Source organism: Medicago sativa, chromosome 7, assembly GCF_051527215.1.
Source record: "Medicago sativa cultivar Bolivia chromosome 7, Bolivia_mono, whole genome shotgun sequence".
Lineage (NCBI taxonomy): Eukaryota > Viridiplantae > Streptophyta > Magnoliopsida > Fabales > Fabaceae > Medicago > Medicago sativa.
In genome coordinates this window covers 87,944,509-87,968,954 of record NC_140755.1, presented here as the reverse complement: position 1 = coordinate 87,968,954, position 24,446 = coordinate 87,944,509, and the positions used below count along the sequence as shown (strand labels likewise).

At 32.3% G+C, this 24,446-nt stretch overlaps 3 protein-coding genes across 5 annotated transcripts; all 3 read left to right on the top strand.

The window, feature by feature from the left end:
- The first annotated feature begins 1,748 nt into the window (after positions 1–1,748).
- On the top strand, positions 1,749–7,420 carry SIP2 (seed imbibition 2). Of its 3 annotated transcripts, none has more exons than XM_085730707.1 (15): positions 1,749–2,005; positions 2,238–2,307; positions 2,774–2,984; positions 3,317–3,558; positions 3,775–3,865; positions 4,359–4,407; positions 4,509–4,600; positions 4,719–4,826; positions 4,977–5,105; positions 5,227–5,779; positions 5,881–5,948; positions 6,050–6,184; positions 6,283–6,500; positions 6,620–6,708; positions 6,809–7,420. In XM_085730707.1, the coding sequence occupies exons 3-15, from the start codon at positions 2,794–2,796 to the stop codon at positions 7,169–7,171; spliced, it is 2,328 nt and encodes a 775-aa protein (XP_085586833.1). In that variant the 5' UTR covers positions 1,749–2,005; positions 2,238–2,307; positions 2,774–2,793; the 3' UTR covers positions 7,172–7,420. The 3 variants fall into 3 exon arrangements, with proteins under 3 accessions (XP_085586833.1, XP_085586831.1, XP_085586832.1); XM_085730705.1 differs by having other exon boundaries at positions 2,234–2,307; XM_085730706.1 differs by lacking the exon at positions 2,238–2,307.
- Positions 7,421–12,040: 4,620 nt separating this feature from the next.
- On the top strand, positions 12,041–15,325 carry LOC146909825 (polygalacturonase-like). The gene is made up of 9 exons (XM_085725954.1): positions 12,041–12,638; positions 12,943–13,071; positions 13,196–13,363; positions 13,491–13,511; positions 13,714–13,921; positions 14,064–14,145; positions 14,257–14,365; positions 14,689–14,808; positions 14,924–15,325. Exons 1-9 carry the CDS (start codon positions 12,177–12,179, stop codon positions 15,158–15,160), a joined length of 1,536 nt encoding a protein of 511 aa, XP_085582080.1. The 5' UTR covers positions 12,041–12,176; the 3' UTR covers positions 15,161–15,325.
- A 3,954-nt stretch (positions 15,326–19,279) lies between these two features.
- LOC146909824 (polygalacturonase-like) lies at positions 19,280–24,304 on the top strand. The gene is made up of 9 exons (XM_085730704.1): positions 19,280–19,516; positions 19,730–19,858; positions 19,980–20,147; positions 20,269–20,289; positions 20,587–20,794; positions 20,926–21,007; positions 21,993–22,101; positions 23,638–23,757; positions 23,853–24,304. Exons 1-9 carry the CDS (start codon positions 19,280–19,282, stop codon positions 24,072–24,074), a joined length of 1,296 nt encoding a protein of 431 aa, XP_085586830.1. The 3' UTR covers positions 24,075–24,304.
- Positions 24,305–24,446: the final 142 nt, after the last annotated feature.

The following is a 24,446-nucleotide window of genomic DNA, read 5'->3' as shown; positions in this document are numbered from 1 at the left end:
TCCCGAAATCAATGAATGTATCTTTTACCGGGGATTGAAAATAAGAGTGACACATGAAGGCAATTGGGTAGTTGCATGAATTCACATGATTTTTGGATCATTGTCATCAAAGAGTGCATATTTGATCACATAGTATATCTTTCCTTTTTATTGCGGGGATCGATGAAATTTGGTCTTTGTGTGAAGGATCTTCATGCATTGTGTTTAGATTACAACTTGGAGAAGTCTTTGATTGACTTGGAATCTTAGTTACAGATCTATGGTTTTAGATTCGGGTGAAGGTGTCTAACGAAAGTGTTCCTTTTGCATGCACAAGTTGCTTAGTTTTGTGTTTTGTTTGTATTTATTACCATTTGGTTAAAAAAAGAAGAAAACAACTGGGGCCATCTCTAATAGAAGGCGGTGTAATGGTGCAACTTCTGTTAATGCAAATTTGTTTTTCTCCCACATGTTAACGTACATTGTATTGGCAACCAAATCTTTGAAAAGTATAGCATGATCAAAGAAAATGATTTATTTTAATATTATTATAAAAACAGATTTATTTAATAGTTTTGAAACTGTATACTGCTGCTGGACTGCTGGTTTTGGTCAAGTGCATACTGCTTCTAATCCAAAATATTTGGACCGCTCTACAATATTCTCATAACCTCATAACCCATTATTTTTTTTCTCATGGGAAGTAGTTTCATCATGTATTGGTTAATACCTATCGTCTAAAATTACAACAAACATAATTTTTTTTTAAAGTTTTCAGAAAAATACACTAACATTATTTAGAAAAATGTAGAAGAGACCGTCATTGATAATTTATTATACACGATCTTAACAATAATTCTCAAGACAATATCTACTGCTACCGCTAGCTCCCAACATGTTCAATCTAGCATATGAGAAGCATAGTTTCGAGGTGAGCTTACCCGATAGATTTGCGTGCCATTTCCTTTGCCCATATGCCCAAACGGAAGAAGAATAAAAAAGGATACATATTTCCATATAAAAGTTTTGTATTGTTGTCTCTGTAAAGATAACTTAATTGATAAAGACGTTGTTATATGTATGAACTAAATTTTGAACCCTATATTTTACGCTTATCTGTCTAAGTAAAGATGAATTTTTAGTCATTATGTTACTTGACCAAAAATAAAATCTTGTATTACTTAGTTTATTAATTTTCCTTTTTCATCTAGACGTTTTACAACTCCACTATTCATTGAATCACTTTTTAGTTAAGGACAAAACTGTTATACATCTAAAATAAAATTGTTTGAAATTATTATGGGATTGTCTCACGTATTAGGTCACATTTTTTAAGATATTTTGTGGCACCGACTAAAATTGTACTATAATTTAGCTATCGAGTTTAAAAAACATTATACATGAATTGACATATTTGTTACTTATACACAAATAATGCACAATAATTTCGGTTTAAGTACTGTTTACTTTTATAAAACGCAAATTTCGCACATCATAATCAATCACACGTAATTATTTACCGTATTTTTGGACAGCTACCGTGAAATGAAAGATACTACTACTAGTTGTTTGCTGTCAGAAATTATAATAGTTTATTATCATTGATTGACTATTAACATAGTAAAAAAAGAATTAAATAAATCATGGATTGGGCAGGATGAATCCTATGGAACGCCGCATTCCACGTGTAAGAATCGTGTGTCCTAGAACTTGCTCGATATTTACCATCAAACTACTATAAAAACCCATTTCTTGCTCTCTCTTCCTTCATAATACAAATCAATCAAACAAATATCATTTTTTTTTGAGAGATCAAACAAATATCATTGAAATGAAATTGTGCTGAGTTCATAGCTTCGTGCTTGTGTGTTTTATAGAAGAAGCATTCCCTCCTGGAATGTACTTCACTTCTAGTTTTCTTTATTTGAATTATTAATTTCTTACTACTTGCTCTCTTCAAAAAAAAATTCTTACTACTTGCTCCAATTTACATTTCTCCACTTCTCTCTAAGCTACAAACGTTACGGTAAGTTCGGTTATTCTAAGATAAGAGGATCATTTAACGCATACATATCAGTTTTAATTTTATTTTTTAAATAAAAATTTGAAGATGATAATTAATTATGGTACGTTGAGAATACATTTTGTTAGATTCACTTTGTAGGTTGTATTGTAGTACGATGAACTTGTCTTTCATTTTGGACATGCTTTGTCTTTTAATAATCGTAATTGTGTTTTTTTTTTCCTTTTAAAGTCAGGTTTACTTTTTTCTTCAGTGACGGTGACGGAACTGCCCTTGTATCAAGCGCCGCCTTCTGTATCACAAGGGTATAATTGGGAAAACTTAATTGTTGGATCCATTATTTTTCTTCTCATAAAATTGGATCAAACAAATAAACCATGCATATTTTTATATTAGAATTCTCAAAAGTTATTGTTTTTTCAGTTCTTCATACAAAAAATCATAACAGCATTATTAAGCATAAATTTTTTTTTTTTATAGAGATCTCAATTAATCAATACCTTTCCGTCACAAAATAAAAAAATTAAGCATACTCTTTTTTTTTTTTTTTTTTTTTTTCTCACAAAAAATCAATGGCCAAACTTAGTTAGTAGTATTAATTTGATGTGATACTATTGATGTACAAAATTTGGATATAACGTTCTTTTGGTAGCTTTTAATTAGAGTGTTAATTCATTCATGCTTACAATTTTCATTACTTTTACTTTTGATATTGATATTGATGATCCAACCAATCTTATGCTCCTTATTTTGTTTGCTATCGTAACACAGTGATTAAGTGCTGAGGAAAGATGACTATCACATCTAATATCTCCGTTGACAATGGAAACTTGGTTGTCCATGGCAAGACCATACTGAAAGGTGTCCCAGAAAATGTTGTGCTCACTCCAGATTCTGGTAATGGTCTTGCTACTGGTGCATTCATTGGTGCTGCAGCTTCCCATACCAAAAGCCTCCACGTTTTTCCCATTGGTATCCTAGAGTAAGTTCTTCTAGCTTTCACAACCTCAAATACACTTATCAAGGTTTTAAATCACGGCCGCAGTAACAGTTGTAGCCGCATCATAATTTTCATCATTTTTATGAATTATAGTTGCGTTGTGATCTTTGATATTTCGATAAATCACGGTTGTGTTGTGATCCGTGATATTCTAGTTAATCACGGTTGCGGCTGATGTAGTCTCGATCGCAGTCGTAGGGATATGAAACGATGTTGAAGTCAAAATTATTGTAGCACACCTTTTTTTTTGCTGACCATGTTCTGCTTTTATTGAAACTTATAGAACTAATGAAACACGTGAACTTTATTTGCAGGGGGCTCCGGTTCATGTGTTGCTTCCGGTTCAAGTTATGGTGGATGACACAGAGAATGGGAACTTGTGGAAAGGATATACCTCTGGAGACTCAATTCATGCTAATAGAGAGCAAAGATAGTGAAGGGGAAGGGGAAAATTCTCCCATCGTCTACACTGTCTTGCTTCCTCTATTGGAAGGTCCATTCCGATCTGTTCTACAAGGCAATGAGAAAAGCGAGATCGAGATCTGCTTCGAGAGTGGTTAGTAACTCTTTATCATGCGAAAAACGGTTTAGTGTAGGTGACATGAGACTTATAATTTAGTTATGTTTACTGTTAAATTCAGTTCCTTCCGGTCTGCCAAAATTTGTGGGGTGGAGCTGTCATTAATGCAAATGGAGTTTATAGCTTTGGAGAAAATATGTATAAGGTGGTATCCCAATCAAACTCCTTTTGGTATGTGATTTGGTTTTGCAGGTGATCATGCTGTTGAGACAAATCAAGGCCTTCACATGGTTTACATGCATGCTGGCACCAATCCTTTTGAAGTCATCAACCAAGCCGTCAAGTAAGACATTTTTCCCATTACTGTAGGGTTGTTAGGATGAATAAGCATTTGTGAGATTGTTTGGAAGAGATTATGAAAAAAACGTAGGACATGTCCATAAACGATTTTTAGCTTATTTCCATAAGCTCTTCAGGATAGTTTACGGAAACACAGTTTAACTTATTTTATCTTTTGTTATAGAAAATAGCTTATACATAAAACACTTATATGATAAGTGTTTGGGTCTAGTCGACGAACCCAGCTGGGGACACTATCCATCAAGTGTCTCATGCTAGGCTAGCCGGTTGAGCGTAGTTGAACTGTTTATCCAAACATAGCCTGTTTTGTACTTTTCCCCTAGTGTCCCCGTGATCGTTTAACTTGACTTAACACATGTTACCTGATCTTGTTTGCATTGTAGTAGTTAGAATATATTCTTCATTTGGTGAACATTAGAATTTGTATATTGACAATTGCAGCTGTACTGATTCCTTTTTCTGTTTGATCTATTAAGGGCTGTGGAAAAGCACATGCAAACGTTTCATCATCGTGAGAAGAAAAGAGTAAGACCCTCTTGTAGCATTACGGATGAATGTAAACTATGCATAATGATTACCTTATGGATCTTTTAACCTTGTTCTGCTGGTTTTATATGTTTATGCAGCTGCCATCTTTTCTTGACATGTTTGGTTGGTGCACATGGGATGCTTTCTATACTGACGTAACAGCTGAAGGTGTTGAGGAAGGCCTGAAGAGGTAATTATTGAGAGAAATTGTGTATTATGTTTGTTTCATTTCATATGAAGTAAAGATGAATTTGAAGCTGATGTTTGAAGATTAACTAAAGAATGAAATTTGTTTAATGTAACTGCAGTCTATCAGAGGGAGGTACACCTCCGCGGTTCCTTATCATAGATGACGGCTGGCAACAGATTGAAACTAAAGCAAAGGATCCTGACTGTGTTGTACAAGAAGGAGCACAGTAAGACTCATCTCTTTCTATAATAATGTTTTTTTCCATTTTCATTTCAATAACTACATCTCAGTTAAGAATATAATACTTGTTCTTTTGTGACTAAACTGATTAAAATACATGCAATTGATATGTTTTAAATTGTAATTATTATTGCAGGTTTGCTACTATGTTGACAGGGATTAAGGAGAATGCTAAATTTCAAAAGAGTAAGAATGGAGAGCACAACGAACCGACATCAGGTCTTAAACATCTAGTAGACGGAGTGAAGAAACATCACAATGTCAAGTATGGTCCTATTTCCTTAACTTACTTTTTTATACAACAGTTTTCAGAGAATGATTGTTTGATAAGTTGCTCAGCGAATTAATTATTCAAATTCTTAATTGGTTACTTTGTTGATGGACAGAAATGTTTATGTATGGCATGCACTAGCTGGTTATTGGGGTGGAGTGAAGCCAGCAGCGACTGGCATGGAACATTACGACACTGCCTTGGCATATCCAGTGCAGTCGCCGGGAGTACTAGGAAACCAACCCGACATTGTTATGGACAGCTTGTCTGTACATGGCCTTGGTCTAGTACATCCAAAGAAGGTTTTCAACTTCTACGATGAGCTCCATGCTTACTTAGCTTCATGTGGAGTAGATGGAGTGAAGGTAGATGTGCAAAACATTATTGAAACCCTTGGCGCTGGACATGGTGGCCGAGTCTCACTTACTCGCAGCTATCATCATGCACTTGAGGCTTCCATTTCTCGTAACTTTTCTGACAATGGATGCATCGCATGTATGTGTCATAACACTGATGGACTTTACAGTGCTAAGCAGACTGCTGTTGTGCGGGCCTCTGATGATTTTTACCCGCGTGATCCCGCTTCCCACACCATCCATATTTCGTCTGTTGCATACAATTCACTTTTCCTTGGAGAGTTTATGCAGCCAGATTGGGACATGTTCCATGTAAGTTATACCAAATTCACCTCCAATTATAATTTGTCAGTGCCTGCTTTTTCAGATGTTAATTTTTCTTCATTCTAACAAATCGATCTTTGTGACTTCAGAGTCTACATCCGGCAGCAGAGTATCATGCCGCAGCTCGCGCAATCGGTGGTTGTCCAATTTATGTCAGGTACAGCTATATTATCCAATTCTAAACCTGTTTTTTATACATATTGGAATGGACATATATTTAACTGATATATTTTTTTTCTTTTTATGATGATTTTATAGTGATAAGCCAGGCAACCACAATTTTGACCTTCTTAGGAAGTTGGTTCTTCCTGATGGTTCTGTTCTCCGTGCTCAATTACCTGGAAGGCCTACGCGCGACTCACTCTTTGTTGATCCGGCAAGAGATAGGACCAGGTTTGTTTTACTTAACTCTAACGTATTCGTCCTTTTGAGTCAATGTTTCTCAGAATTAAATTGATGACTTGTTTATTAACTTGAGTTGTAATTTTCAGCTTGCTAAAAATATGGAACATGAACAAATGTACTGGAGTTGTTGGTGTATTCAACTGCCAAGGTGCTGGGTGGTGCAAGGTAGAAAAGAAAACTCGCATCCATGATACATCTCCCGGTACACTTACTAGCTCTGTTTGTGCCTCTGATGTTGATCTCATCAACCAAGTAGCTGGTGCTGAATGGCATGGAGAGAATATTGTTTATGCTTACAGATCAGGTAATATTAATTAGTCACAATTAATTTTAGCAAATGAATAGAATGTGTATTAGAATATGCATTTATTTCTGACTTTCAATAAGTTACAATCATCATGAAATCCACCTTCATATTTTCAGGCGAGGCGATTCGATTACCGAAAGGGGCTTCGATTCCAGTAACACTAAAGGTTCTGGAGTTTGAACTTTTCCATTTCTGTCCAATCCAAGTAAGACATCACAACCAGTTTATGTTGTATGTCACTGGTTTCTAGAATTTTTCTGCCTCTAGTTCTGTTATAGTAACGGATGTAATGTTTTATTCAACAGGAAATAGCGCCTGGTATATCATTTGCAGCAATAGGCCTGATGGACATGTTCAACACAGGAGGAGCTGTAGAAGAGGTTGAAATCCATAGAGCCTCCGACAACAAACAAGAGCTATTTGATGGTGAGGTTGTTTCGGAACTGACTACTTCGCTCAGTCCCAACCGAACGACAACCGCAACTATTGCTTTGAAAGTGAGAGGAAGTGGCAAGTTTGGAGTTTACTCCTCCCAGCGTCCGCTGAAGTGTGCGGTAGATGGCACCGAAACCGATTTCGACTATAACTCAGAAAATGGGTTGACAACCTTCTACATCCCAGTTCCTCAAGAGGACATGTATAAATGGTTAATAGAGATCCAAGTTTAAGTCATAAAAACACTTGGTATTTATTGAAATGTGTAGGGAGAAGAGTTTTGTGGTAATAACTACTACACTTTTGGTACCATGTAGCTGAGAGATTGGGAAAATTGGGTTGGCTGTTATTTTAACTTGTAACGTATGCAGGTGAGAGTTGCAAATTATGTCATGTGTTGGAGAGAGGACTGATGTTCTTCTCCCATGGATGTAGTATGTTCTGTTTCTTTTAAATAAAATGTTCACGTGTTCTTCGTTTCATCTATAATGTTATTATAGTAATAAACAAGAAAAGAGAACCAGAACATAAGATTTTTGAGGGTTTGTTTGAAATATTGTTGAGATTGGAAACTATATGTATATTGAATATGTTATTTGTATGCCAAGGAACCTGTAATTAGCAAGTAGAAAAATAAGATTGTTGAGGGATTGTTTGAAATGTTGAAACAGGAAACTAAGTGTATATTGAATATGTAATTTGTATGCTAATATATATTACCTTTGTTAAGGAACCTGTAATTAACAAGTAGAAAATATTTTTTTAGGATATTACTATTTCGTTTTTGTTTTTGGTAATAGCAGATTCCAATTTTATTAGTCTATAAATTAAGCTAACCTGTAGTATTTTAAACAGAACGTAGTAGAATGTGAGCAGCCAACACTCGGTGGGTAGATTTAGTTTCACTCATTACTTTACAAGTCGGTTTTGTAAGGATGAGTTAGACCCTGATTTTCATGACATGGTATCAGAGTCTATCGGGTCTATCGTTGGGGTTCCTGCATGAGTTAGGCTCCATAATTCTTGACATAGACTTTTATTTGATCCTTACTTTATTAAATAAAGTGAGATTAAATCGATGATGAAGACGGTTTTGGAAATCTATCTTTCATGAATAAAATCAATGTGCATACTGTGTTTGGTGATTTCCAAAGCAACAAAACATGTCTTTATAACAAAAATAAAATGGGCTATCATGATAAAAACGTAGCACCTCTCAAAAGAAAAAAAAAAAATGAAACATAAAAAAATATTGAAATAATGAATGAGTATTACATTAGTGTTATATGCATGATGGGATTTTAAAATTTTCGTATGCAGAATACTGAATATCATGATTGTTATAAATGTAAGGTTAGAAATTCACATGAAGGTTGATTTGAAAGTGAATTAATATGCAGGGTTTTTTTCACGGTAATTTAGAATATGTTGAGTTACATCATCTTACATGGTCCTGTATGCACCGTAAAGGCAGTTGAAGCCAACCTCAAATGTGATTCAGAGACTGGGTTGCCAACCTTCTCCATCCAAGTTCCTCAAGATCACATGTTTAAACGGTTAATATATAGAGATCCAAGTTTAAGTCATGAACATTGTGTAGGGAGAAGAGTCCGTAATACACGTTACGTTAGGTATTATGTAGCAGAGTGATGGTGGAGTAAGTTATTCTTCTCCCATGGATGTAGTATGTTTTGTTTCTTTTTTAAACAAAAGATGTTCAATGTTTGAAATTTTTTGAGTGTATTATATTATTCTTATTTTATTGCATCATAAAATGGTATAGTCCTTTTTAAGTGTTAGTTTAGCACACATTTTTTTCTTCTTCTTCTTCTTCTATTTAAATGTCATTTTGATAGTTTAAGGGTACACTTTTTCAATTATACTCTTTCTCAATTACTTCTACTTAATCTTTTTCAATAAAACTAAAAATAGTATTTTTTAAAAGAAAAACAAAATTTGCTTTTTTTTTTTTTTTGTCAAAACAAAGTTTATTTTTTTCTGCTTTTTTTTTTGTCGAAACAAAGTTTATTTTTTGTTTTGTGTAAATTTAAACTTGCATAAACTAAATTTAGTTCCCTAGAATAGGTGGTTCTATGATATGATCAAATTTATTAGAAATAAATGAAGTGTATGCAACAAAATAGAAATTTATTGGTGGATTAAAATAAAAATAAATTGAAGGAAAAACTCTAAAAATTCACTACCTTAATTGGAGAATACTATTATAAAACGACATTTAAAAAAACCAGAGGAAGTACATCAAATACCTAATAAGTATCCAATTTTTTTTTTTTTTTTTTTTTTTGTGACTGATTATCTAAACATACACGACTACGTTAATCAGATTCATACAGTTGCTTATGCTTGGAGTGCTTAAGTTACCTTTCAATTTTATGATGTTGATACCATTTATGTTGCGATTGCAATTTTGAGTATTAATATATGTGTTGATTTTTGTTTTTGTAGAAAGCATGAAATGTAGATTTCCTAAAAGAGAGGGTTGAATGAGAGAGAGAATGAAGAGAAGATTAAGAGAGAAAAATAACCTAAAATATGAAGAGATAGATATTTATAAATTAAATAAATACGAAGAGAGAAATTTATGTAGAGGATCAGAATCCAACAAGAATATGTTGCAAAATATAATAAGAGATGAAATTTCAAGTGATATTTTTTGTTGAGGTCCAACATTTCATCATGACAATAGTCACATTACTATGACATTAGTTTAGGAAACTTTTGGACACATAGCTAATTAATGATAAGTTTCAAATGACAAACTTCTACTCCAAAGCCATGCTGATGCCACCAAACCATCTTCTTAAAGCTAAAGGTAATAATGCTAACATGTATTATATTTTTTTTTTTTGAAAACTCGGTATCCGATCCAAAGACCGACTAATCTGAAGGAATCAATTCCACCGCCCACTTGCGGGGGCCCCGTTCTAAGCCAGAGCAATGCTCTGTATGGACTTACCCACCAAAATTGACACCAGAGGGAATGACCTTGAGAGGTGCACACTCCAAAATCCCAAGCCAACCACTAGGCCTACCCTAAATGGGTTGCTAACAGGTATTACAATGCAGGAAGAAACCCCTGATTCAACAGACTCGATTGGGGTTGCATCGATTGGGGTTGCATCATATTTTCGTTGAATAAATATTAAGATCACAACCTGCATATGCTTCTTGATAGTCCAACTATTCACGTTGATTAAAAATCGTTTGATAACAACAAGGAAAATGCAAAGTTAGAGCTACGGTATTTCTCAGTAATAACCAAAAAAGAATGTGCGAAATTAAATACATGATTATCAACATTTTCTGTTAAAAAAAACTTTAAAAATTTAAATAAAATGAAAGTTTCCTTTGAATAAGTATCTGCTCTAGTTCGATTCACCTTTTCTGTCGGACTGTCTGATCTAATAAATTGCTGACACGTGGTTTTGTCTTCAGTGGGCAGAGAAATGTGTTTCGACCCTTTTGCAAAAAAAAACTCTTAATTAACTGTATTTCGTTTTACAAAAACACCCATGCCGTCTTCTCCTATACTCTTCTTCATTTCTCTCTCTCCGCTCATAAGACCCGTGCGGCGCACGGGTCATCAATCTAGTGCATGATAAGAATCGTTCATGTATCATTTTGATTTTTGAATACAAGTACGGCACCGATAGGCTATACTCTAACCATTTTAAACTTTTTTCGATAAGTATATATTTTAGTTTTGTTTGAACTTTGAACAAGTCAGAATAAATAAAATATATTAACATAAATATATATTTTAGTGCTAATAAAATTTATATCAATTTTTACTCCTTATAGATAAACTACAAGAACCCTTTTATAAATGGTAGGAATGAAAATGGTAAAAAAAAACTTGTAGAACTAAATTTAGAAGATCCATAATTCTAGAGATCGTCATGTTGTGGCGTTTTGGTATATTCTGCTAGCTAAACGTAACACTCATTCATTCTTAACTATTTCTCTCTTTGAATAAATAGACGAAATAACAATAATTATTGAAAACCTTTCGCACATAAATGAAGATCATGATATCCATCCTAACAATTTTGGTATTTTTACAAGTGTGCGAGGATTTGTGGACTTAAAACAATCTATTTTAATACCCAAAATGATTACCCCTCAGAAAAACAAGGCTGGAATATTTATAAGTTTCAATATAGTACTCATTATATTTTCGTTTTTCCTTTTCCGTTTCTTTTAAATACGCAATATATGAATGATGTCGGCTCTTTTTTTTTTTTCTTTCCATTTTTCTTTTTTAGGGAATCAATATGACCAAGTTGTATCCTCTAACAAAAAAAATACGTCCTAAGTTTTTTTTATTTTAGGATATGTCCAAGTTGTAGACGGTAGTTATAATATATTATACGATTTCCATAATCTTTAAGGAATTATCAAAATGGATGTAAGATTGGTTCATTGGTATCACCTGTCTTCTTGGTTTTATATATCCGACCCTTTAATAAAATATGGGCCAAATTATGTTATTTTTTTTGACTATATGTACTTATCATATAAGATATTTTTTTATTCAAAAAAATCATGTTAGTTATTTTGGGTTTTATTTTGATTCCTTAAGAGTAGGTTAAATTTGAATTCATTTATCGAAATGACACACACACATATATAGTTTGATATTGGTAGAAAAGATGTTTATCCCATAGTAAAAAGGACTAGTCTCTTAAGATTGAATCATTTATTGAAATGACACTCATCTATTAGTTTTGGATTATATTTTTAATAAATGATTTATTAAAATGTCACTGGCTGAATTTAGGAGTCCTCCTTTTCTTTGATATAAATTTGATTAAATTTCGCGTGATATTAGCATCATTTCAATAAATCATTTATTAAAAGTAACAAGCTAAATTCATATATAATAGTATATTTTTAGCATAATATTCAGTGACGTGGGGGCCATTGCATGGGAAAAAAAAGTGAAGTCTAAAATTGGGCATTCGTGATATTTCAAAGGAGAAAAATGCAATTAAGTCTTAATATTATTTTCAAAAATTATTATTGTGACTATGTTCTTCCTTTAAGAGCCTATAAAGTTGATGCACGCACATAAATCACATAAATAATTCCCATTTATGGAGCAAACGTTGTATGGAGCAACAGGCAGAGTGTGGTATAGAGACTTTGGGCATTTCGTCTCAATCTCTTATACCTAACTAAACTTCCATACCTATATATCCATATGTGGATATTAATATGAAAAGCAAACATGATCTTATTAATTTCCTTGTCTATAAATACACAATCTCCCCCCTCCTTAGTTCCATCCCTCGATACATAGCTTTTGCTAAATATATTCTCATCAAACAATTATATTATTCCTCACCTTTCAAAGTGCATCTATATATTTTTCTCAATATAGTAAAATACAAAAGAACTATAATGGTCCTCCTAAGACAATTCCTCCTCTCATTCACTATCGTCATCATTTCATTTGTTGCTTGCAATAGCAACTTGCAAGAGGACCCGCTTATTACTACATACGTTGATGATTCACCTTCCTATGATGATGGTGATACATTATTATTCAAGAACTTGGTTGAGCAAAACACAAATGATTTTTCGTGCTTAGACCATGGTGTCACTTCACGTTCTCTTAAAATTGTTAATGTCAAAGATTATGGAGCTAAAGGGGATGGTCATACCGATGATACACTGGTATATTAATAAACTCATCATATATAGCTTAAAAATCATAATATATTCATCTAGTCCAAGATATTTTTTGTTTTTAATTTTTGTTTTGTTTTCAATTATAACAATGGGTTACAAAAGAAAATTAACAATAGAACTATTGATAAATTTCATATTTTTTCTCTCTAAATTTATACCACTAATTTAATATTTTGTATGCCTATACTAATTTGGTTTTCTTATGATTAAAAAAGCAACATTAATTGATCTTCTAAAAAAATAACTTAAATTTTCCTATAATTGGCCATGTGGGACATTTAATATTCAGGCATTCAAGAAGGCTTGGGAAGTAGTATGTGATTCAGGGCAAGCAGTTTTAGTGGCACCTCAAGATTATAATTATCTACTCAAACCAATCAGATTCTCTGGTCCTTGCAAATCTAACATATCAGTCCAGGTTAGTTACATTAAATATTAAGCCAGTGATTAATTAACTAATTAGTTCTTTCTTTTTTAAGCTCCACACTTTTAAGTAAATTATAATCTCAAAAAGTAGCCTTTTTCAAAAATTTAATTGACAGATATCTGGAAGTCTTGAAGCATCAGATAATCCATCAGATTACAGTGAAGATCAAAGACATTGGCTTGTATTTGAGCAAGTTCAGCAACTATTAGTTAATGGTGGTGGAACCATTGATGGAAAAGGAAACATATGGTGGCAAAACTCATGCAAAAGGAACAAAAAGAAAGTAAGATATCACAATTACGTCCCAATATTTTAATCAAGTCAATTATATGAATCAATGAATCTATATAATTAATCATATTCAAATTAATTATGACCAACTTTTTTATGCTTTTTCTCTCTTTTTGCAGCCTTGCAAGGATGCTCCAACGGTATGTATACATAGCTCTACCTAAATTTTCTCAACAATTTAGTCCGTTTAGTCAAATCTCAATCGTTGAGCATATATAAATTGAACATTGTTTTAACAATTATGATTTGAATGTTCGGATTGACCTGTTACAGATTTCATAATCAAGGATTTTAATTGGATATGCTTGTTAATTAACTAACTAACTAACTTTATTTTTGTAGGCTCTAACATTTGATAGTTGCAAGGACTTAATAGTTGACGATTTGACGATACAAAATGCGCAACAAATTCACGTTTCATTCCAGGATTCGATTAATGTTAAAGCTTCTGGTCTCAATGTGTCATCGCCAGGGAATAGCCCTAACACCGATGGAATTCATATCACCAATACCCAAAACATCAAAATCTCTAGCTCTATCATAGGAACTGGTATATTAATAATTAAACATCTAAAAAATTTGAAAAAAAATTACAAGATTAGGAATGAAATTCATATGTTTTTTAGACAAATTAAAATTTATATATGTATATTCATAATTAGTTAATTTGATTTTTCTGTAATTTGTTTCAGGGGACGATTGTATATCAATTGTAGATGGATCTAGTAATGTAGAAGCCACAGACATTACTTGTGGACCAGGCCATGGCATCAGGTAGTTAACTTGTGAAATTCAAGTTTTATTTTTGTAATTAATATCAGTTTTATTATATTGTATTATTTGTACATGAATTTTATTTTATTTGCAATGATTTATATATCTCAGTATTGGAAGCTTGGGGGCTGGAAAATCCAAGGACATCGTTTCGGGAGTATTAGTGAATGGAGCTAAGATTTCTGGAACTACAAATGGAGTTAGAATTAAGACTTGGCCGGTAATTTTAAACTTTAAGGAGTTCCACCACTTTGATATACTAATCTATCATCCACTAAATATGATGATTGACAAAATATCATTTCTCATAGATAACTTTAAACTATAATAGTGTTGGACCAATAGATGGAGGAAACATACGCTAGTGCATACGTTTTGAAAGCATGAAATGAAAGCAAGATTATGAAAATTGAATTCTTTATATTGATCATAGTCCTAACTTACTCCCCTTTATTACTAACAGTACCTCCCTTCCTATACATTGGTTTATATTTAAACAAATAAGGCATAAATTATCTTTGGTCTTGCGGTGATTAAATGCAGGGAGGTTCAGGAAGTGCTAGCAACATCAAATTTCAGAACATTGAAATGGACAATGTGACCAACCCCATAATAATTAATCAGAATTACTGTGACAAGAAAAAAAAGCCATGTAAAAAAATGGTAAATTATTTTTCACAACTCTTGCTATATACACTACAAGTACACCATACTGGCTACAAAAGATAGCTACTTACATTTTTTTTTTATTTTTTATGATTTTGTGTTGTTTATGCAGGACTCTGCGGTCCAAATTAGCAATGTGTTGTACCAGAATATAACAGGCAAAAGTGCTTCTGATATAGCTGTAAAGTTTGATTGCAGTGAGAAATTTCCATGCAAGGAGATAAAAATGCAAAACATACTCTTAATATGTGAAGCAGGAGAACCTGCTAAGGCTTTATGCAACAATGTTCAATTGTCTTACACAGGAAATGTTAACCCACGCTGCAACTCACAGAAATATACAAATTAAGGTCTCTCTACATGATGTATATAATATGATCCATACAAAAATGCAATTAGTTTATCATTGTAGATATGTGTTTATACAATGTAAGTTGATACCCAATTGAACATTAATTTGTAGTGAGTCATGTCATTCTTTAAACATGAATGTAATAAACTGATATTGCCATTACTTGTGACATGTTTCATATTGTTGTAAGGCTTTGAATTCATTGTACGTAGGAACCTCTTACTGTCACATATATGTAAGCAAAAGGTTTACCTATTAATCTCAATAATACATATATTAAAAAGTCTCGCATATGTTCTGTAAGCACAACTAAATTGATAGCTGCAAGACAATATTACGTAGGGGTCGGGGTTCGAACTCCTGACCCTTTACTTCTCCACATTTAAAATGTGTGAACTCCACTCACTAAGTTACTTCAAAAAAAAAAAAAAGTTGTTGTGATTTTATGAAGACTTTTAGGAGACTATATATTAAAAAGCCTTCATAAAAGGTTAGGTTTAGCATATTATACACACAAAAAAAAGTTGTAAGAACGAAGAATAAGGAAAGTAGAAAAAAGGAAAGAGATGTAGAAGCTCTTCAATATGGTAGAAAAAAGGTTAGATTGTTATTTTTCAATGGAGATAAACTTAAAACTATCAATAACTTATCTAGTGGGAGCAGATGCCCCCCAATACTATCAAGGTAGATCGGTGCCTGGGCACCAACCACGACAGATAAAAGTTGTACAAAAGGTGAGTCTGTTATGGCAAGGCTGATGTAGGGGGAGCTTCTTTCTCGATCTCTCTTTAAATTTTGTTGAACAGGGAAATCAATTTAAACTAGTGATTATGGATGTGGTTGCAGTGCTGAAACGCAGAGGTGGTAGTGGCCAGAGAAACGCGGGAGATACGACAGAGGAGGTCGTGGCATGTGATGATAGTTGTACAGCAAGAACCGTGGCGGATGAAACAACGACAATAAGGCAACAATGGAGATAAACAATAAAAGGTTTAATGACGATCGATGCAGATTCCACTTGTGTGACATAATGTCACATGACATTGGTCAATTCAAGTACGACACGTGACAATACAATTTTTTTAATCATATAAAAGATGTGAGAGAGAGAGAGAGAGAGAGAGAGAGAGAGAGAGAGAGAGAGAGAGAGAGAGAATAGTTGAATTAACTTAGGTGTCGTAATTGGATAGATCAATGTCACGTGACATTCTTACCTTAACGCTACACATGTGGTCTCCTAATGATGAATAGCAAGAAAGTGAGGATAATAATTTTGAAATTTTCTCTCATTTATTTACCTTTTGTTTTTAAAAACATAACAATTACAAAATGAGGGAATTGGATCCTCTCCTGCCTTTTTTGTCCGGCCATCCCTCCTTTTCCTAATTTGATGGTTGATTGACTCACAAAGAAAAAAAATAAAACAAAGGAGAGAAAAAAACAGGTAAGCTGAATGATTAAGATTAGTGCAACACCAACCGCATGAGAGAAATGGTAGGAGAGAATCCAAATCCCAAAATGAGAGTTTCTTAAAAAACTGTTCGTGCAATGATCGTGCTATTGGCTCTCATGTTTTTTTTTTTGAAGAAGCTCTCATGTTGTTACATAAATAATTATTGAATCATATCAAATCAATGAGCAATGCTATGCTATAAAGGAAAAGAAATTGTCCCGAACTCATCAAGAATAAAACATTGACCAATTAAAATGCTTGCTTTTGCACAATACAAGAAGGAGAGAGAAATGTAAACATGATAGAGAGAAATTGAAAATGCACATTCAGGACAAATCCACGGTCAAATTACGCCAAATCAAATTACTATATTTAATGCTTACTATCAAGGTTTTACAACTCGAGAGTTTACCTCAACTCGTTTTGCGTAGGTAAAGTCGACTCGTAAACTCAACTAGTATAATATTGTAAATAATCCAATAGTGCAAAATATGACTAAATTATAAAGGTATTCAACCACCATAATAAAGCATCATGTTCAACTAAACATCAAAGTACAAAATAAACTTGCAAAATCATAAGTCTCTTAAGTCTTAACCATCCAAAAAGGCAAATGTCACAAGTTCCTAAAGTTGTTAATAAAACTATCAAAAAAAAATTCGACTTACATTCCGATTTTACTCGCGTTTACCCGATTTTACCCGAGTTTACCGAGTTTGACCGAGTTATCTCGAGTCAAACTCGTCAAACATTCCGATTTTACCAGAAATCGAATTTACCTCCGAGCTGACACGATTTTGGTACCTAAAAACGTAAACTCGATAAACTCGACGAGTTAACACTCGATTTGTGGAACATTGCTTACTATGATATTGAATGTAGTTTCCAAGTCTTATTTGCAAATACTCTATTTAGGTATTTAAGAGAAAACATAGTGGAAACATATTTTACAACCAAAGGGAAGCACAACTTTAACCAAATATCTCTAGACTTAATGTCACGGGGAATATCAGCTTTCTCATCACCACCAAAATATATAGCAAAAATGCGAAATGAAAGAACTACTACAATATTTTGGAGGTTTCGAGCTTTGTGTTTAGCAGAAAGGACAAGTCTCTTCTGTGTGGATTAACCAATGATTAAATCTATGTTAAAATATGTGTTTTTTTTTTTGAAGGAAATGTTAAAATATGTGTTGATATTTAATATCTAAGAATGTCTCAAACAATATTACTGATGCATAATAGTGTTTATATTTATAGTTGTTTATTCAATGTACAAACTTTTGTTTGTGTTAACACTTCGGGTTCTCAGAGGAAAGGGACACTTATAATTTAAAGTTCGGTCACGGAGTAATTAAATAAAGTTAGGTAAAAAAATTGTTTCACCTATGAATTTATCTCTTGCACATATGTATACACGTATTTTAATAAATAAAAATCTGGTACAATGTATTTATTTTGTCAAGCAGTATAGTGACTAGAAATTCATTATTTGAGATGAATAAGTTAGAATTCGATGTTCAAACCCTAACTTATACACACTGCAATGCACCTGTCAATTGAATTATATTCATGGTGACTAATACGATGTATTTTTAAATAAGAAAAAGTTATATATCGCGACAATATTTATAGCAAATGTATCACGATCCAGTTGCATAACCCCACTAACTAAGGTGATTTCCACCAAATCCAAAATAAAAGTTGTTTTGCTATTTTTGTTTTAACTGAAAATAGCCATCGTGAAATTTCACGAATGAAAAATTCGTGATGGTGTCCCGAAATTGTCCCGAAATTAATGTTGGCCAATAATCAAGAAAGATTCAAGAATGACATGGCAGAATAATCACCCTTAGATTTTATCAAGAAATTGTCCCGAAATTAATGTTAGCCAATAAAATCTCAGCTTGACCGGAAATCATGGGGTGATGGTGTTATGTATTTTTTTTTTTTATGAAATGTTAATAAATAGAGTTGTGTTATTTGAACATCCATATATGTGACAACTTTTGTGACAACCAAAATTTTACAAAGCAAATGAGGTAGTGACACAAAAACCAAAACAATAGAGAGAGAAAGTAAAAAGATAATGTGAGTATGAGAGAGAAAGTTGTCACAAAAGTTGTAAAAAATGGTTGTTCAAATATCATTTCTCTAATAAATAAGACTGAAATCTAAGGGTGATTATTCTGCCATATCATTCTTGAATCTTTCTTGATAAAATCATTCTTGATATCTAGCATTTTCCTTATTGAAATAGCATCCAAGTATCCAAATCTCACCTAACGTGATTTTTCATTAAAATAAAAACGATAATTATCACGCTAAATTCATAGATGAATATCATTTCAATAAATAATGAATTAAATTTCTAATTAATATTAAAATTATCACGCTAAATTAATAGATTAGTGTCATTTCAATAAATAGGGTGAGTGTGGTATATAGATTGGCCATTTGGTCTGAATCTCTTATACCTAACTATACTTCCATACCTATATAGCAATTTCCTTGTCTATAAATACACTTTCTCCCTCTCCTTAGTTCAATACCTCGCCACATAGCTTTTGCTATATATATTCTCCTCAAACAACTTTCAAAATCAAAGTGCATCTATATATTTTTCTCAATATAGTATAGAGTGTAAGGAAACTAACTATAATGGCTCTCCTAAGACATTTCCTCCTCTCATTCACTACCATCATCATTTCATTTGTTGCTTGCAATAGCAACTTGCAAGAGGACCCACTTATTACTACATACGTTGATGATGATGGTGGTACATTATCATTCAAGAATTTGATCAAGCAAAACACATGTGCCCTTTCCCGTTCACTTCAAATTTTTAATGTCAATGATTATGGAGCTAAAGGGGATGGTCAAACTGATGACACACAAGTATATATAATACACTCATCATTTTTTTTTTTTTGAAAGAAAGAATACACTCATCATATATAGCTTAAAAATCATAATATAATATACTCATCTATTCCAACATATTTTTTATTTTTAAAACCTTTTTTTTTCTTTTCAATTACAACAAAAAGTTACAATAGAAATAACATTAAATTTTACTATGATTGCCCATGTGGGATACATAATATTCAGGCATTCGGGAAGGCTTGGGAAGCAGTATGTTCTTCAGGGGAAGCAGTTTTTGTTGCACCTCAAGATAATATTTATCTACTCAAACCAATCAGATTCTCTGGTCCTTGCAAATCTAATGTATCAGTCCAGGTCAGTTACATTATTGTAATTAACTATTTAGTTCTTCATATTTTAAGCTCCACCTTTTTAAGTAAATTATAATTAATTATAATCTCAAAAAGTCTATTTTTTTCAAAAATTTAATTGTCAGATATCTGGAATTCTCATAGCATCAGTTAATCCATCAGATTACAGTGAAGATCAAGGACATTGGCTTGTATTTGACAAAGTTCAACATCTAGTAGTTAATGGTGGTGGAACCCTAGACGGAAAAGGAAACATATGGTGGGAAAACTCATGCAAAAGGAACAAAAAGAAAGTAAGATATCACAAATAATGTCCCAATATATCAAGTCAATTATGCATCAATGAATCTATATAATTAATCCTATTCAAATTAATTATGACCAATCTTATGCCTCTTCACTTTTTTTTTCCAGCCTTGCAAGGATGCTCCAACGGTATGTATACGTAGCTCTGCCTAAATTTTCTCAACAATTTAGTCCGTTTCGTCAAATTTCAGTCGTTGAATTTAAATTGAACATTGTTTTTTTGAAGAAGCTAAACTAACCCCCTCAAATTGGCACCAGAGAGAATCGAAACTAAGACTTTGAGGAGAATTTAAATTGAACATTGATTTACTGACTATGATTTGACTGTTTGGATTGAACCGTTAAGAATACGGGTTTACAACTTTCATAATCAAAGATATTAATTGGACTAAAATACTTGTTAATTAACTAACTTTGTTTTTGTAGGCTTTGACGTTTGATAATTGCGAGGACTTGATAGTTGAGAATTTGAAGATACGAAATGCGCAACAAATCCATATTTCATTTCAGGATTCGGTTAATGTTACAGCTTCTGGTCTCATTGTGGCATCACCGGAGGATAGTCCTAACACCGATGGAATTCATGTCACCAATACCCAAAACATCAAAATCTCTAGCTCTATCGCAGCAGCCGGTACATTCATAATTAAATATCTGAAAAATTTGAAACAAAAAAATTACAAGAATTAGGAATGAAAAATTGAAAATTCATATGTTTTTTAGACAAACAATTACTTAATTTGATTTTCCAATAATTTGTTTCAGGGGACGATTGTATATCAATTGTAGATGGATCTAGAAATGTAGAAGCCACAAACATAACTTGCGGACCAGGCCATGGCATCAGGTAGCGAACTAATAGATCAATTGAAATCAACATGAGTTTTTAGAGAATTTGACTATATATTGTATCATATTTCAATTCTACTCCCTCCGTCCTTATATGTAACCACCCATTTGATTTTATATTTGTCCCTAAATGTAAACTCCTTTTCAAATTACTAGATGCATTTATTATTTTTTTCCTAAACATGCCCTTAATTAATATTACTAACTTGTTTTGAAATATGTAAAGTCAAATTTAATACACATACAAACAAAGGACAATTTTGTAATATTAACACACAAAATAGACACATTAATTACACTAACAACTTTTCATAAGAAACGTGAAAAATGCAAAGGGGGTTTACATATAGGGACGGAGGGAGTAGTTTATAACAATACATTTAAATATGCAAAAAAAAAAATTAATGTATACTAATAAGTTTAAATTCCTGAAAAAGTTAACAATTTTTTATTTTAATTTTAAGTACAAAATAAAATATAATAACAACAACTAATATTATTCATATTTACTCAAATAGGTCGGCCTAATAGGTCTAAGAGGCTTTTTGAATGGCATATGGCTTAACCTTTTAAGTTAAATAGGCTTCTGACAAAGCCTAATCATTCTCTATTTAAGAAAAAAGTCTAGTCTGGCTTGGTCTGTCATAGGCTAGGCCTCTGTAGGTCGGCCTGGTCTATTCTCATCCCTAGTGAGAATTTGACCCATGCTCACGCTAGGCGTAAGGGTGGGTGTTGAAGTTTATTTTGAAGTTGTTTGTAGTTTGTTGTTAGTTTCACATCACTTAGGTTTCCGAATTGTTGAATGTATAAATATGTTTGAATACCCTCACTTCTTTAAGGTAGTTTTTGGGATGAGATCCAAGTTTTTTTTTTTTTGAAGGAAGCTTATTTAACATTCTTTTTGTAGTTAATATATCAGTTTTATTATATTGTATTATTTGAATGTGAATTTTATTTTATTTGCAATGATTTATATATCTTAGTATTGGAAGCTTGGGGGCTGGAAAATCCAAGGACATTGTTTCGGGAGTAATAGTGAATGGAGCTAAGATTTCGGGAACTACAAATGGAGTTAGAATTAAGACTTGGCCGGTAATATCAAATTTTAATTTAATCCCCCCTTGCTTTTGTGTATAATATATGCTCAAGTGATTTGTTAAAAATAAAAAAATGCTCAAGAGATGATCTGCAGAATTCAATAATTCGTAACAATTTCGATAGCCTGATTAACTTAATTGTTGAAATCATGGTGAGCCGGTCGTGAGTTTGTAAAAGTTATTATGGCTCTGTTTGGTAAAAACAACGGATAGCTGATAGCTTTTAGCTGATAAGCTAGCTGATAGCTTTTAACTGATAAGCTAGCTGATGACTGATGACTGATAAGCTAGTTGAAGTGTTTGGTAAAATTAGCGGTTTAACTAGCTGATAAATGTAAAATGACATAAAAGGGTATTATTAATTCAAAATATAAAGTTTATATAACTTGATATTTAAATATTCAGGAATTCTTAATTCAATTTTGTTTTTTAAAAAGTAATTGAAATTTATAAATTTAATATATCTTTTATATTGTAAATTAAATTTTATTCACTAAAAAATTTATTTAAGTATAACGAGGTATATATACTTTTTTGTCAACGGAGGTATATATATTTTTTGTCAACAACATAAGGCAAGAGAGATAAATGGAGGTATTTTGTCAAAAAAAAAAAAGAAGATAAATGGAGGTATATATTGTCAGCAACATAAGGCAAAAGATAAATGTTGGTATATATATTGTCAGCAACATAAGACAAGTGAGATAAATAATAACGAGGGATGTATTTGTCAAAAAAAAAAAAAAGAGGGATGTATATTTATTAGGAAAAAAACGAGGGATGTATATTAGGGAATTGTAGGTTTGAATTAAATTATAATAAAAGGGAAAAAATGGATTTTAGATAAAACAATAGGGGTAAAAGTGGAAGAAAATATGAGAAGCTATAAGCTATAAGCTCAAACACTACTTGGAATAGCTTCTAAAAAATAGCTTATAAGCTCGTGAAATAAGTTATAAGCTCATGGTCAAAAAGTGTTATCAAACAGAGCTATTTTTGTCAAATGAGCTTATAAGCTAGAAGCTAAGAGCTAAAAGCTCTTTTTTGGTGTTTACCAAACAGACCTATGTGTAGCTTTTACAACAAATAAAAGAGTGTAGTTTTAATAAAACTACGGTGGTTCAATTTAATTTCAACAAATCCACCAAGATACCAAACATGCACTAGACTTATCAAGATTGAATTAATCAAGTTCAGTTTTGCAATTTATTGTCAATTTATGAGAGAGATATACTGATAGTTTAGTGTGATCCACTAAATCGATAAAATATTTCTTGAATTATGACTCTTATAAATTGACGATAAGTGAAGCAAAGTAAATAGAGCAAAGCAGGAGTCTAATTAAACACAATAATAGTGTTGGACCAATAGATGGAGGAAACATACACTACATACATTTTGAAAGCATGAAATGAAAGTAAGATTATGAAAATTGAATTCTTTATTGATCATAGGCCTAACTTACTCCCCTTTATATTTAATAATCAAATAAGACATAAATTTTCTTTGGTCTTGCGGTGGTTAAATGCAGGGAGGTTCAGGAAGTGCTAGCAACATCACATTTCAGAACATTGAAATGGACAATGTGACCAACCCTATAATAATTGACCAAAATTACTGTGACAAGAAAAAAAAGCCATGTAAACAAATGGTAAATTATTTTTCACAATTCTTGCTATATACACTACAAGTAGACTACTTATTTATTTATTTATTTATTTTTATGATTTTTTGTTGTTTATTCAGGACTCTGCGGTCCAAATTAGCAATGTGTCATACCTGAATATAACAGGTAAAAGTGCTTCTGATGTAGCAGTGAAGTTTGATTGCAGTAAGAAATTTCCATGCAAGGAGATAGAAATGCAGAACATAGACTTGATATATGATGGAGAACCTGCTAAGGCTATATGCAACAATGTTCAATTGTCTTCTTACACAGTACAAGCTGCCCCAAACTGCGGCTCATAGAAAATATACAAATTAAGGCCTCTGTATATAATATGATCAATAATACAAAAATGCAATTAGTTTATACAATGTAAATTAATTCACCAATTGTACATTAATTTGTAGTGAATCATGTCATTCTAATTTAAGCATGAATGTAATAAACTGATAGGAACCTTTTATTGTCACATATATATGTAAGCAAAAGGTTTACCTATTATTGTCAATAATACATATATTAAAAAGTGTCACATTTTATTGATGTATTAATTTTTTTTTGTTTCAATTCTTTCTTTTAAAGTTTGTTTCATGACTAATAATAGCAACGGTAAGACCACTCCAATAAAGAAATGAAATGAAAGAAAGCTTGGAAACTTTGTTGTGCTTTTTTAT